The sequence below is a fragment of the Xiphophorus couchianus genome, chromosome 5 (assembly GCF_001444195.1).
Source record: "Xiphophorus couchianus chromosome 5, X_couchianus-1.0, whole genome shotgun sequence".
NCBI classification, from domain to species: Eukaryota; Metazoa; Chordata; class Actinopteri; order Cyprinodontiformes; family Poeciliidae; genus Xiphophorus; species Xiphophorus couchianus.
In genome coordinates, this window is record NC_040232.1 from 35151864 (window position 1) to 35168338 (window position 16475).

The following is a 16475-nucleotide window of genomic DNA, read 5'->3' on the forward strand; positions in this document are numbered from 1 at the left end:
TGTATGTCACAGGCAAACGTTAGCAGCTGAGTAAAATTTCAAACCTCAACAGAATGCACGTCTCCAGGAAGCAATTGTTTGCTAACAGGCGAGGGTCCAGACTCACTGTACGAAGTTAAGCGTGCAATAAGGGTCTGGTTTTCAACTGGCTGGAGTGTTTTTTTTTTTTTGCTTAAACACTAATTACAAACATTAGGTCTGCTAATGTTAAAGCATTATATCAACCTGGTATTTATTGGAAGCTAATGGAAATAAGCCAAAGCGCTAAATGAAAAATGAGCTCTGCTATAAGCATATTATCAGACTATTCTGTGACACTATCAGAAGTGTATGACACACACTATTTAGTCTGTATGACTAAATAGATAAGTAAAAATAGATAATCCTACGAAAGAATTTAATTACACACATAGCGTCAAAGGTTATTGATTACAGTGAGTTTTATTTATCTGGCTAGAGGGCTAAATAGAAATTGTCCCACTTTTCAGCTGTTATTATTTAAGTTAAAAACATTTCAGTTGGAGGATAAAGTGCATTGAAGTTTGTTGATGGATTTTGATAAAGCTGATTAGGGATGTGGCCACTTTAAGGACAAGAAAACCCAAACCTCCTCCTTCTGAGGCCAAGAAATAAATAAAACCGTGGAATAAAACACAAATATGGAGGAAAGGGAGAACTCACGTAGGAAGTACTCTGAAGCATCCGCCTCATAGTCCGCATCCTCGGGGAAGTGGTCTATCTGCTTACACATCCCCTTAAAAGAACCTGGATGAGGAAAGAAAATAAAGAAAACGTAGAAAATTAGCAGCTAAAAACAAACAACAATGAAAGGGTGGATATGTAAGAACAGTGTTTCACAGAGAAAAATGACTAGAAAATGAAGGGCAATGATTGTCATCTTTGGAAATAAAAAACATTAAAAGGAAATATGTGAAATATGTTGAGAGCTTCTGCTAAATGAAGGTGTGTCCTTGTGTGAGGGATGATTGAGGGGAAAATTAGCCAAGAAAATAGAAGGACAGAATGCAGCTCATTAAGACAGAGCATGTGAGGGGGAGTGTGTGTGTGTGTGTGTGTGTGTGTGTGTGTGTGTAGACGTGAGCACGCGTGTGGCTTGGTTCAGCTCCAGTGCTAATTGTATGCCCTCCCAAACCACTGCAATTAAACGGGCCCTTGTTAATTGGCAATTAGAGGACGAAAGACCAGCACTTGGCTTTCAGATGGGCAGCAGTTAACATAAACACACACATACTTAAATATACCTCACGCTAGCAGCCGTATGCTACACATGCGAGTACTTAGACTGCAGCGTTGCGTCTCGGTGAAGGAATTTAAATGGAAACTTAAAATTTGGACCTTTGAGACAAAATCAAATAAATTTCACCCTCAACTGTAAATGTTGTGAATTTGATTATTTTCACTACCGCAATCAAAAAATATTCTTCTTCTTTTTTTTCTTTTTGTATTAGTGAACTTTATTGAAAAGGTTTAAGAAAATAAATCAGCATTTTGCAAAAATTATTAGTCAAATTTCAGCTTACAAATTCTGTTCTTTTCCATGGAGAACGGTGGTGAATGTCAGTGGCATGCAAGTTGGGAAAAGCTTATGAATAGTTTCATATAGAATAAGTAGAGGATTTCATTTGTTACGTTGTGACCATAGTGTGTTATACTTCACTTACAATACAATTATTGATTTTTTAACTTTTTTTTTTTTTTTTTACTAAAACTGCAGAATTGCAGCCTCTGTGATCCCCTTTTGTTAGACTTTACTGAGTAACTTAGGTAAATATGTTCATATATTTGATCAAAAAATGATATTGTTGCGTCGACACAATCTCCAAATAACAACAGTAGCCGCCGTGCGAATGGCGTACTCCGTGAATCGGTACACCAAATGACTATAATTTAACACGCCTGCGCCTACCAGCATCATAAAACCTTCGATATAGCAGTTGCTAGGTGATATACAAAGTAGAAGATCCAGCGAAGACATTGTTCACATCACTCCCACTGCTTTAATTACAATACTATTTGTGTCTGTGTTTGTGTTTAATTTATTGCCATGAGCGCCAGTGCCTTCATGTGATTATCTCACAATTTGACAAACGCATCACTGTGTAGGAATTCCATCGTCCTTTTTATTTTTCCACCAACACAGTCCTCTCTCTCTGTTTCTCTCTCTCTGTTCTTCTTCTCTCCGTCTATCCCGTTCACACGCTCCCTCACTTACTCCAACACATGCCCACCCACGCTGCACCACAATCACATGTAATCTGGAATTGCATTTTCCCTGTCCTTCTCTCTTCTATCTCACTCGCTCGTACACAGCCCCCTCTCTCAGTCTTTCACCTGTCCTCCCGTCGGTCTTTCACATGCATAGATGTTGCCGCCTGCACTCTGGAGACCAGATTGTCATTGGAACGGAGCTGGCTGCCACCAGCCCTTCCCTTCATCCTCTGCTCTTCTCTTTGTCCGTATGCCTTGTGCGGTTCAAATTAAAAGAACATTTTACTGCACCAACTTTGAAGAAGCTGGTACAGTACATTTCATGTTAGCTTTGTGAGCCATATGAAAGAAGCAACCGATGGCTTTTGGATTAAATGTGTCTGAGAATTTGAAGAAAATCTTCAAACACTAGACTAAAGTGATAAAATGTTATTGAAGACTCGAGGTGATGCACCACGAGCCATTCCTCCCTCTAGCTTCTGTTTTTGGTTGTATTTACCCAGAATGCCCTGCACTGCGGTTCGCTTCCTGCTTTTGGAGCGGCCTCCAGTCCGCTTGACATGCAAACCTACTCCTACTGCGCCAGAGTTCACTTTAATCAAACCAAGACCCAGGTTTTTATCAGAGTTCGAGATTCATTTCTTTTGTTTGTGCAGGTGTGAGTACATTCAACCGCGCCCTGGTTCGGTCCAAAGCATAGAATATACTGAGTAGCCCTTCTGGATTGGGCAGATTATCACAAGACCAAAGCATCTCTAGTTGTGGAGGGTTTACCTGAACCCAAAACCTGCTTAGACTGCAGATCTGCTTTAGATCGTGAAGGATCTCTGCAAAAGAAAACACACGCAAGCACATTAAATATTTCATTTTGTTTACGCTGTACATGCCCTCACTATACTTTAATTTAGCGTTTTCATCAACTGCTGTCTCATGACATAACCAGCATGTCTTTGTTAACACAACCATCTGCATATTTCAGCAGCGCCAACGTCGACCCGGCTTTCCCCTCTTCTCTGTGAAGCCATTCTGTTCTCCCTCCCTCCCTCTGTCTCTGCGCTGTGAAGCGTCGCTCTCCCAAATTGCCCCTTTTAAATTATACATTCGGCTTAAACATGGGAGAGATACTATTATTCTGAAATCAACCTGCACCTCTGGGGTCAAAGTGGCTCTGGCCTCCACTTACACTCACAGCCAGGTGGGAGTAAGGGGGCTGATTTATGCTAATACAAGGAGACCTTAATGACCCTCTCTTCACGAGCCAATCAGCACCCTGCTTACAAGCTGACCTCACAGCCGTTGAGGATAAGTTAATGTAACGTGATAAAGTAATCACAGGCAACCTTTTGTGTAGTATTAACATCTTAACCCTTATTGCAATATGAAATGTATTTTTCTTTCTGTGAATGTGTGTGTGTGTGTGTGTGTGTGTGTCTCCTCTCAACCAGCTGCTATGTAAATACTTGGCGAAGTTTTTTTAAATTTCATACAGTAATTACGGATCAGTTTATCTGTGTACTAAACTGCTAATTAGAGACCTTACAGCCGAATGTTTCATTAGCTCAGGCTGTAGAATTACAGAAAATTTCACAGGTCTTTTTTCGTCTATTAATGTAAATTCATAGCTCACGTTTTGAACATCGTTCATAATCTTTAAACAATTACTGCGTTTGTGCTTCAAAAGAAGCTCCATTTGAAAACTGACTTAGTCATTTCCTTTCTTTCTCTCTTTTGGTCCTTTCTATCTTCTTTCTGAATTTATCCTTTTGTTTTTCCTTTCTTGACTTCGGTCTATTGCTTTCTTTCATCATGTCTGTCTCTTTGTCTTTCTTTCTTTCCATCATTGTTTATTTTTCTACTTCTCTTTCTTTCTTTCAAGCTAATAATGCCACGCTCATGGGTGTTTGAAAAGTCCGAGTTCCCCGTTGCTTACCCCCCCCAAAAAATCCCCCAAATCCTTAACAAGTGGTTTATTTTAATAGTGGAGATAAACAAAATATTCTCAAAAGTAGTAGGCAAGTGACTGGCCGAATATTTTTTATCGATCAATTTTTTAAACTGTGGACGCAGGTTTGCATTTAAAAGAATAGTAGAAAAAGCAAAACAGTCTGGATTTTTAAAACCTCTAAGTTGTTCCCCCAGAGTAACCGTGCCATAAAAAAACTGAAACAAAAGCACATCAAACTGAGTTCAGGATTTTTGTCCAAAGCTTAGAAACATTTTGGGTGCTTTCAGATTAGAGTCCTGAATCAGACTCTAATCCGTTGGTCTAAAAAGTCAGATTTTCTTGGGGAGGTCAGAATGCAAATTTGAATTCCAAAGCGGACTTAAAAAGCGTACTCCCATCCAGTGTTTCTCAAACGTTTTCAGGCCGACGACCATTTAACAAACACTCACGGACTACCTAACCTGAAATTGCCCCACGATAACACATCTTAATATAAAATTCAACCTGAAATGAAAATATTAGTCTCTTAACTCACTTACTGTTGCTTTCTTTGTTCATCCTAATAAGAAGAGTGGTGCTGTTTGGTAAATGTGACTGGCCATGAACAGGTCTGCTTTGGCATTTTGAGTTATTTACAGAATCTGAAAGTGTCTAAGCTTTCCAATGATGTCAAAAACATGAAAATAAAAAAAAAGAAGTTGTGCTTTACTACCAAGTGTGTGTATTAATGACATTTAGGGCTGTTTGTGATTTAGAAGAATAGATTTAAGTTGCTTTAGCAGAAACAAAAACGCCTTTTCTGCACCATTACATATAAAAATAATCCACCCATTTCTAGAAATTGCATTTATTTATTGTATTAATTACATTTTTATCATTTTTAATTGAATAAAAATAATAGCTTTAAGCGTGTGAGCAGAACATCATAGGCAACTTCTGTATCTCGTTCTTGCCTCTCGGAAAGAAAAGATCACATTAAGATCCACTTGAGACTCGAGACGGAAAACGAGGAACTCGAGGAGATGATGGAAAACCCTCGGAGAAAAACGGAGCGTTCCGAAGATGGAAAAGGTTCCACGTCACGAGACCTTGAGTCAGAATATGAGATGCTCATCAGTGAAAACGAAGCTCTCAAAACGCAGCTCAAGTCTCTCTCTAGAAAATGTGACACTAGAGTTTAAAAACAAGGACTTGGAAGGTAGAGTGGAATACTTGTGGGGAAATAAGATCCGACCTGTGTTGCTCAAATTCTCATAAAAAGATCGGATACAGGTCGAATTACGGCAAAAAAAAAAAATGGAATCGGGCCACTTCAGTATTCACGCATTACTCTAATGTGACCTCTTGTTTCAGAAACAAGGAATCTAGCGCGTTACTATTTAGAATCCAATAATCAGATTAAAGTTGGCAATCCAAGTCACTGTGTTACTATATATTTCTCATTTTATTTTGTGAAAACATATATTGTCGCTTTCCTTTTTTTCTCAGAGAGTTAGTTACGTCTCGTGTGTAACACCAGCGACACAAACGTGAATAATGGAGGGAAAAGGGATGCGCATTTTCTAGCTGGACATATTTTTCATTGAATAATCAAGTTACTTTTTCAAAGTAATTAGCTGCAGTATATATCATATGCATGAGTTTTATGATCTCAAAGTGGCACACTGTCCCAAAAAAGCATCTTTTTCCATTTCCTCTCGAACAAAATGGCTTCGGTCTTTAATCAAGCAGAATGATTCATTCCAGGACTGAACACTTTATCATTTGCCCTCACAGCCAGCAAGCTAAATACTCTGGTAGCACACACAAGCCTGCTGCCAGATTCTGATATATTTTATTGGTCAGAATACATTTCATTATTGGTCAAAACTGCATTTATATATGTTGACTGGCATTTGAACTGGTTCTGCCTCTTCCGAAAACCGTAAGTGAAAAACTGCTAGTAAAATAGGACTCAGCTGTTTTAAAGTCAATACAGTAGTTAGACTGACAAATATAAAGTATAAAAAAAACAAGCTTTGTTTTTCTTGAACAACTCTCTGCATCAGTGCAACAGTTTGCCCTACAAAAATAAATAAAAATTACATTTTCTAACGGTACACCTAACAGACACATTAGCTCCTCACTGGTAGCTAACCCAGTGTGCCATCTCACTTTTTTTCCCTCTTGTCATTTTCAGCCACAAACATTTAATTAAAATATCTACAGATGTGTGTTTCTGTCTCTGCCTCACTCTGACTCTCTGCATCCTGATGTCTCTGCATGGCATTCATGTATTCACAACAGACACTACAGTAATGTACAGTATCAGAATGTGAACTACCTAAAAATTTTTTAAAAAGTATGTTTTTATTATGCTGGATGAGAATTTTAACAACCGACCTTCAGATGTGCTATTATAAATCTCATATGCTGTCAACTTTGTTTACTGCATAACTTATTTCCTACAGCAAAAGTTTTCATGTCTTTATTTTAAAACCTCTCCTTTTCATGTCTCCTGTCTCAAAATGTAAAATGGCTTCAGGGATGCACATGTAAGGTACATAAAACCAGCATAGAAATGATGTATTTTAGAGCCAAACGGGAAAAACAAAAACCCACTGACAGGTCACCATTACAAAAGCATTTCGCCATGTAAATGTGTAGAACATGAGTGGAGTGTTTTACTGCAGCTGATAATCGAATCATCACCTAACCACTACCCTTATAAATGAAGTGGAAATAATGAAAAAAATGTTGAAAGTTAAAAAAATGAACCTGACATCGGTGCTCACCTGTTCTCCTTTCTGGTTCTATTATAATTAATATGATTTCTAAACCTCCACACTCTCTTCCCTGACCTGCTATTTTCTTAGCAAAAAGAGCAGTTTTGGTTTATTTAAAAATGAATAACAGGTTATACACATTTAAATAAACTAACTGAAGACCTCACCTGAGCTTCCTCAGTCTCTTCACCTGTCTTCAACAGCATCGCTATTCTAGCACTGCCATTCTCCTGCTGAGACATTACACATAATATAATATACATGTTGAGAAATGGTGGAGGATGATCAGGTGTTGCGTAGCCATTGCTCACACTGTCATTACACTTTAAGCAATATAGTGATGCGACATTTACGCACGAGCCGATTCTTCTGACCGGCTCTTTACTGTGAACTATGGGCCTGGAGTCTCGCTGAGAACCGTTCCTTGTTTTGGTAAAGGTACTCCACTGCAGTAGCTATTATTACTCTATTTTATTTAAAATATACATTTATTTAATCGTCGAAGAAGCCTCTAATTGAAGACTAGTGGTGTTGCAGTGCGTGCGCCTGTGTTACGCTGCAACTGTTAGGCTGCGTGTTGCTAACCTTTAAAAACAAAAAAACTCAAAGGCCTCTGAACGTCAAGCGTCACGGAGTATCAGCAGGTTGAAACGGAGATGCTGTGTAACAGCAGTGTCTTTTATTCTGCAACCCAAAATAACTCGATTAGAAGTTATACTACGTTGTGTAGCGGCAATTCGCTACACAACGAGCACAACACCGCTTGTTCCTCCCGCCCGCTGAACACGGTAACAGCGGCAGCAGTTCACGAAGCAAACGTGACTTACGACGGAAACGATGCTAATAGGGAACTGAAAGTGGTAATTGATCCTTAACAAAGCCTGATAACATAACATAACTCAAGACATATCGCTACACAGCGGTTACACATGTCCGTTTTTAGTGACAGTTATCTCCTAGCAACGGTCATCTTTATCATTGCTGGAGCGATACTGACCCCTATTGGCAACTACTGTATGTCAAACTGCGACTAGTGATGAATAACATGTTCAATATTTTTATAACCAAAATTCTGATATCTTTCTGATCTAACCCCAGGAAAACAACGAGTAAATAACACAAAAAACACAAAACAATATGAATTTACATCAACTATTACTCCAATGTGGCCTGCGTGCCACACCTGTCTGTTCTGAACCTTTGTAGAAGCAGGTAATTCCTCATGCATGTACAATCTTGTGTTTGCATTACTGCTAATATGTTTTTATGTATTGACATTATCATCATATGATTCCTCTGCCAACATATAATCATTTCTCAGGTCATACCTGTCTGTGTGGGCTTGATTTTCACATTTTTGTCATTTATGTTCCTCACTATCTGCCTGCACTTTTACATGTTTGCTGTAGTTCAACTTGGTGGATTAGTCTTTCAGTCATACACTTTTCTGTATGAACCTGTTGTACGTGGGTCATGGAAAATTATATTGAAGGTCATGGAGAGTCATGAAAAAGTCATGGAATTGTTTTTCTAAATACCAGTGGGAACCCTGTGTTAGTCTTAACCTTTACAGCTTTAATTAAACTTTTATACAATAGACTTTTTTTTTTATTTCACAAAATTTTACATGAACATATTTAGATTTATGGAATTGCATTGTGTGGATGTTTTAGAATTATTTGTACGGCTACAAATGAGAATAAAATTGATCATAAAAGCCAAAATATCTTATCAACAAGGTAACACAGTCCACAAATAAAAGGTGGACGCAGAAAGAATGGAGATAAGAGCAGAAAGCTCTCACTTCATTAAGCAACTTCTTGTGAGCTGCATTTCATTTTAATCTTTGAACCCCGACAGCGTCTTTCATTGCTGCACAAATTCAGAACACATTCGACAATAGAAAGACCTATTAAAGATAATTGTAATAAACATGGAATTAGATTCTTACCCCATTTGCTCTAACTAATTTAGAGTAAGCAATTACTTTTCCTATCAGCAGGCTTGCACATGTGTGCACCCACAACGCGTACAGTAGCTTGATGCGCGGCGGAAAAGAGCCACGCAGCGACTCAGAACTGCTGGGTGAGCTGTTGGGAGGGAGGGGGGAGTTACCATTGACTTTTTTTTTTCTTTTTTTTGAGAAGGGGGATTTGTCCTCTGCAATGAGATGCTGCACAAAAAAAAACTGATAAGAATAATATTAATTTATTTTTTAAAATTCTGCTGCAAATAGCATCCACAGTCCACATTTCTAAATTATTAAAAGTAACATGAACGACGAAGGCTTCCTGAAGCACTTGCATTATTATTATAAAGTCCATTTAATTCAGGAACTTTATCACTCAGTCAAATGCATAATAAAGATTAATTTGAGAGCCTTTCTGTTAATTATGATGATTTCCTACTTGGAGGCAATAAAAACACGACGTTTAAACTGATCATTTTTGAGTGTATCTATTAGGTGTCTAACACCTCCTTGAATGTCGTCAGTTTCCAAAGTTACGTTTTATCTGAGATTCATTGTAACAATTTCTTTACTCGGTATCACTGTACTGTAGGTATAATATCAAATCAGTCAAATTTTATTTGCATAGCGCATTTCAGCAACAAAATCTTGGATGCTAATAGCATTTAGCATCAACTTAATGGTTGAATAACCTAAATAACAGATTTAAAAACAATAAATATCTTTATTGTTGAGCCCATTTGCTCATTTATTCAATAATTTAGCAGCGAAAAATGCTTTGGAATTAAAAATGTTGCTTATTTTGTCCATGTATGGTTTTCGATGGAAATTGTGATTAGTTAATTAGACTAAAACGTTTAATTGCGTTTCATCACTAATTCAATCAGATCAAGCACACAAAATGTAACAACCGTTTCTATGGAGGCGTTCGTTCAGCTGCTTATGTAGTTCTGGCATAAATGGCGCCGTGGGCTAACCACTCCCTCCACTGTCCCCAACCAATCAAAATCTAGGAAGCCATCTAAATCATGGAGCAGGATCAAATGCACAAGTCACATGAAGTAATCACCAACAACCTATTGAATGAAAAACCTGTTCAAGATGTAACAGGTTTGACCAGATCCTGTCCTTCCCCTTTTCTAATACCACCCTGGGCAATCACCCCTATGGCCCACATCACAAATGAGACGACATAAAGCTAATCATTGTAGCACAATCTGTTCTGTTTTATCCTTTTGAAGAGTGCCAGTATAGGTAGCTGCTGGATTGGTAGCTGTTGACAGTTTTTTTTTAATCATAAGTGGATTCAATGTTTTGCTGCAAAAAAAATAAAAAATTGAACCTTGTGTGGCGCATTGAACTGCCAGCGGACTTTTGATTCACCTTTCCAGATAATTATCTTTACCTCACTGCCAATTAGCGCAAATTCACACACAAGAAAATGAATACCTTTGACTTAGAAGTTATCGTTTTTGTACGTCTGTTTTGTAGCCACAGGCTAATCTGAAAACCCAATCCCACATTGGGCTTTTTATTAAGACAGCAAAATTGTAATGAAAGATTCCTGTCACACACTCAGATAAAATAAGGATGCATTTTAAGTGTATTTTAAAAATTTCTTACAATTAATAAAACGCCTGTTGTTATCGATTGATGAGAAGGTAGAACACTGACACAAAACCTGATTTAAGCTTGAACGCTTTTCATTACAAAAATGTGGGACGCTTTAAGTTTTTAAATCTAGAAATGCTACTTTGGGCCACACACAATACACTGTAAAAATTATTTATTTTTTATTCAGAAGGGCACATTTTCCTCCAGTGGAAAAAGGGCAGGATCTCCAGCACCCCGTAGTGTCTATCTGATGGCCATTGTAAGTCCATTAAATCTACAGGAAATCCAGACGGGGTCACTGTGCTAGTTATGCTATTAGTGCTAAACATTAACATAAGTTGCAGGTGATGACTGAAAAGGTCAACTCTGAACTGAAGTACTAGTAGAACCCTGCAGAGTTGTGTAAATCAGATCTAGATAAAAACCATTTACAGCTTAATCACAACAGAAGCACTCATGAATGGGGTTAACAGTTTAACATATTTAACAGTAAAATTGAATTTATTTCCACTCAAATATCAAGTTGCTAATTTTAAAGAGTGGACCTGCGGGGGGAAAACCCCCCCCAAAACATCTCAAGCTACATAATCAGGGATCCAAAATACCCAGAAGGTTAAGTTATATATATATTTTTTTACCCCTCCAGGGGGTCTTTTGTGGGCTCTAGTGTCCCTTATATGACAGTAGGCTGACAGGAAACGGGGAAGGCATGCGGCAAATATTGTCGGGTCCGGGAGTCGAACCCGCAACGGCCGAGTCGAGGACTCAAGGCCTCCAAATATGGGTCGCACTAACCGCTACGCCACCACGGCACGCCCGATTTTCTTTTGTAAAAGTATTTGAGACATGCTGTGATATTTTTCAGTTTTATTTGTGCAGACAGTCCAGTACAAACATTTTCCTTTTTTTTAATCGTCTCAAAAAGTAGAAGAAAAAGCACCATGCTGTTATGTCTAATATGGACAACTCAACTAAAATAAAATGTACAAAATAAAGAGGAACAAGGAGCCTGATGGGCCTTATAAGATGGAGAGTGTGTGGAAGAGTCCAAAACGATGACTGCCACCGTAAAGCATAACATGAGAACATGTCAGACTGAGAGCGTAAATACAAATCATTCTGATATATATCTCACATCTGGGTGCCTGGGGATAAAAAAAAAAAGTAAATTCGCAATGACATCAGAGGTGAATGGGTCTTTGGGTCTCTCGGGATTCATTTCTTGCTGAAAGAAAAAAAAAAATCATGAAAGATGAATCCACGTGACCAGGCACAATGTTGGGCCTGGTCACACTCAGGATACCAATGTGCCATGGAAACACTATGAGCGACACAAAAGAGTATATAAAATAAGAATCAGATACTTTTTATAAATGAAAATGAAAAAAGAATATGTCAATCAAATCAATTCTAAATGTCTCAAGAGACCAAGGACGCTCCTCTCTGTTTTAATTTGATCCTGGCTTTTATTGAGAACGATATTTGGAAAATGTACAAGAAGCTATGATTAAAAATGACAAGAAATCTAGACAAGAGCGTGTTTGGATTAGCATCCAGTGGATTTCTGGGCCTTCTGACGCACTAACTCACAAATTGTCTCACAAATTGTCATTTGTATCCCCCCCATGCAATGACTTTCCTGTTTCCTGTATAAGAATACAGTTGGGACAGTTTCAACAGTGCTTACAGTTTCTTTACTTGTGGTTTTTGGTCAATTCAGCACATTTATTTTCCTCGCAGAAATGTTGCAAAGCAGACCTAGTTTGGCCGGGTGGCGTCTGACCCGTCATAGGTCCATTTCATTGTTTCTCATGGTATGAGGCAGGCAGTAGCACGAAGGGTCTTGCCTAAGGACCCACACTGGACAGCTCAACTGATCCAGGCTGTGGCAGGAAGCCGGAGCGCCTGGAGAGAAACCTGCAAACAGGAAACTACTTTTTGATATTTATGAAATTTAATCACAAAATATTCAGCCTAATTCTAAAATTGTTCTTTGAATATTTTACCCCATTTTTTAGAATAATCACACTTTCTGAACTGTTTCAGAGACGTTTTGTTGCATTTTATTTTGAAATGTTTGACCAAGCTGTTGTTTTAGTTTCAGTTTCCTGATCTTTAGACAAAAAACGACAACTTCTAATTTTTAAAAAATTAATTTTACTTGGAGCTGGGAACTAAAGCAATAGCAATATCAATAGATCAGGGGTGCCCAAAGCTTTTAAGACTTTTTTGGTCCAAAATTGCAACATTTATTACATTTTCAGCGGCGTGGTTCACTTTCACACTGCACTGTGTCAAACTAAGAGCAGACGAGTAAAGTGTAAAAATATTGCTTGCAAAAATATTGTAAATATATAATGTATATGTGAATTTATTGCTTATAAATATTTAAAAACTTGACATGCTCAAAGTTCGACGCTACAGTTAGCTTATCAAAGGATTGTGTTTAAAAATAATAGTGGATAAATGGCTCAAGACCATTTATACCAGAGCAGGTATGGAAAACCACAAATGCAAAAATTAAATCACAGACAAATCTATTAATCTCTTCATGTTAAATAAATAAAAAATATTACTTTTTATTTAAGTATTTATGTCAGCTTGAGTTATGCAGAACTGATCTGATCGTTTCCATAGCAACAATCAGAGCCAGAAGTCCAGTGAGCTCACCGATGAGGTCATAGATGATGTCATGTACATCACAGTAGATCAAAGAAGTTGTAAAGCTTGAATGCCTGAATCTCAAAGCATCAGTCAGGATCAAGAGATTAATATTTGTGCTCAGCAACGATGTTGAGTGTTTCAAACGTGCTCATTCCTTTGTTTATCCCGCTTGGTTGGAGCCTGGGGTATGCTGTCACCATGGGGTTAAAGAGAGTGTTCCCTGGAAATGTTGATTTTCAAGAGAAGGATTTTGATAAAGGTGTCTATCAAGACGAGGAGGACGATTTGTTTTGGAAAGGTGTTCCTGAACGACGAGGAACAACATTTAAACGACAAAAAACAAACCGACACGGCCGGGTGGGTGTGTCCACAGCCAGTTTGTCGGTTGTTCGTTCTAAACAACCGACCAATATCTGTGGGACCACAGACATTGGTGCGACTGCGACTGTACAAGACCGTACCAAGTAGAATATCGTTACTCGAACAAAGTGACCCGGCTGGGGAAGCTTGTTCGAAGACGATCGTACACCGTGAGGGTCACAGTACAGTCGCAGGAAAATCTAACCCGGCTGGGGAGGATTTGTCTGTGTCTGAAGTAACAACACAAGCTTTGGTTTCGTTGGTTCCATCGCTTTTCTGTCATGACAAGAATTCTCTGAAGAAATTTATGGGACAAAAGGGTAAAAAGATTCGACAGGTTTCCTGTTTGCAGGTTTCTCTCCGGGCGCTCCGGCTTCCTGCCACAGCCTGGATCAGTTGAGCTGTCCAGTGTGGGTCCTTAGGCAAGACCCTTCGTGCGCTGCCTGCCTCATACCATGAGAAACAATGAAATTCACGCTATGACGGATCAGACGCCGCCCGGCCAAGCTAGGTCTATGTCAGGTGCTGGGGAACCAGAGCACCTTGATGAAAAACGGGCTACTGGAACAAGACGGAAATGGACGAGAGGTGAAAACATGGATCTGTAGAAGGGGCTACATGTAAAAAATGTGGGAGGACTGGTTACTTTGACATCCCCAGTCAACACTAACTGCCAAAAAACTAGCAGCTCAGTGTTCCAACATCCACAAACAGCAACTGCTATCACAACTTGAGATTGATGAGGTACCACACAAATGCTGCGGCAAGGCGGAGCCAGACTGACATAACTAGAAGCAAAAAGAAGGAGGATCTTGGCTGCAGATTTTTTTTCCTACCAAAGAGAAGAGAATGATTACTTTCAGGAAAAGCCCGACAGCCTTTAAAAAATTATAAAATCTGCTACATTAGGCCTCAGAAAAGGACTGATGGAAAATATTTAGGATTATCTTTTAATTTTCTTTACAGAATACTTACAGTTAAAACTGTTTATAACTATTTTTTCTTCATTTTATGACAAATGAACTAATTTTTCCTCCAAATTTTGTTCAATTAGCACTGCAAACGTTTTCATTTGATAAATACAAGAATGTTGAGATTTTCTGGCTGTTTCTTCAACATGCCTTTAGATACTAAGGATCTGAAAATTACAATAGTGTCATAAACGTTGAAACAGATGAGAACTAAAGGGCCTCTCTGCGAGGAAGAAACCATCAGTCCAAAAGCGACACAAAAAGTCAGTTTCTTAGTTCAGTTTAAGTAGCAGAGTTTGGTTTACTTCATCTCACTTGTCTCTTCAGCTTCTTTTAAGCAAATTTTGTTCACCTTTTTCTAGCAAAAATTTAGTTTCAAGTGGTCCCACCCTAGCATAGTTAGCTTAGACTTATTTAGCCTAACATCCATCCATCTATCAATCTATCTGTCTAGATATAGATCTATATTTATCTAGATATACTGTATATCTAGATAAAGGTCTATATAAATATATAGATCTAGATCTATATAGATCTCTATATATAGATGTAGATATATAGGTATATATATACTGTATATATATATATATAGATACAGTAGATAGATATATCTGTATGTATATATAGATCTATATATATATACGTATGTATATATATAGATATATACTGTATATAGATCTGAATCTATATATAGATCTATATATCTATATATATACCTGCAGATATACAGTAGATCTATATATATATAGATCTATATCTATACATATTTATATATAGATATATATTGATATATCTATATATATGTACACATATATAGATACATAGATATAGATATATATTGATATATATCTATGTATATATAGATATATAACAATATACTGTATATCTAAAATAAAAATATCTAAATGTCCAAGTTTAATTGAGGTAACTGAATTATTCTACGGTGGCAGCGCGTCTATGCATAACGTATAAGAATAGTCTTTTTGCCCTCCAGCTTTGTCTGCATGCACAAAATTTCCTCATGTAAACAATAAGATGCAGAGACCTATGGAGGGGCTCAAAGTTAAAAAAAGAGCACATTGAACAAGATCTTAAAACATCGTACAACAACACAGCAACAACACATATTGATCAAGAATCTAATTGGATCCTACTATATCATTGCCATCATGTGAGGACAATGCAAAGCAAATCTAGTCTCTATTTTCCCCAACAGGTATAAAGTTGCTGTTTCTGCTGCTGACAGTCCTGGAGATCTGAGCTGATCTGAGACTGTCGAACAGACCAGAGGAGAGAAGGTCAAAGGTTATGAAGTAATGAAATAAGCAAATTTGCTGCCATTTTATTAAACCCACCGGTCACTATAGTGACCAAGACATTTATTTCACTTTCAAGGACTCCAAAAAGATTACTGATTAAATGTTCAGTGTTTGGATAGTACTTCTGCAGTATCACATGTTTAGAGTAAATTATCACATGAATAGAGCTGTTTACATCTTGGTTGCACCAAGAAGGAAGACGAGAGGAAGACTGCCACAAACCTCCCAACTGCCAGACTAGTTTATTTTGATAAATTATTATATTTAGCTAAATATTATTGCTGAGGGGCACAAGCAGGCCTTCTAACATACAGATAAACAAATTAAAAAATTTGAAAAAAACAAAAAATCAAAAAGGGCACTAGGGGCATTTAGGATAAAAGCGGCCAGGGCTCAAGGTTCCCCCTCCCCCTTGCAATTGTACTATGAATTAAAAAAAATGTCTCCGTAAAAAGAGTCAAAAAAACTACTCAACCTTCCCAAACAAAGTAGGAAGTAAAAGTAGTTCTGTTGCTCACAGCGGGGCCTTGTGATGTGCCACCGGTGTGCAGCTCGCACAACTGGAACAAGAACATCGGCGCTTTAGTCAGAGGCCCACTTGTCTCCAAATAGAACTGCAGGTTTTCTGATGAGCCTGTC

At 38.0% G+C, this 16475-nt stretch overlaps 1 protein-coding gene across 1 annotated transcript in view; it reads right to left on the minus strand.

Annotated features, from left to right (window-relative positions):
• cacng2b (calcium channel, voltage-dependent, gamma subunit 2b) overlaps positions 1-16475 on the minus strand; it is a 69988-nt gene that overhangs the window by 16746 nt on the left and 36767 nt on the right. The window contains exon 2 of the mRNA XM_028018887.1: positions 682-765. Within this exon, the coding sequence (XP_027874688.1) occupies positions 682-765 (84 nt within the window). The remainder of the gene's footprint in view (positions 1-681; positions 766-16475) is intronic.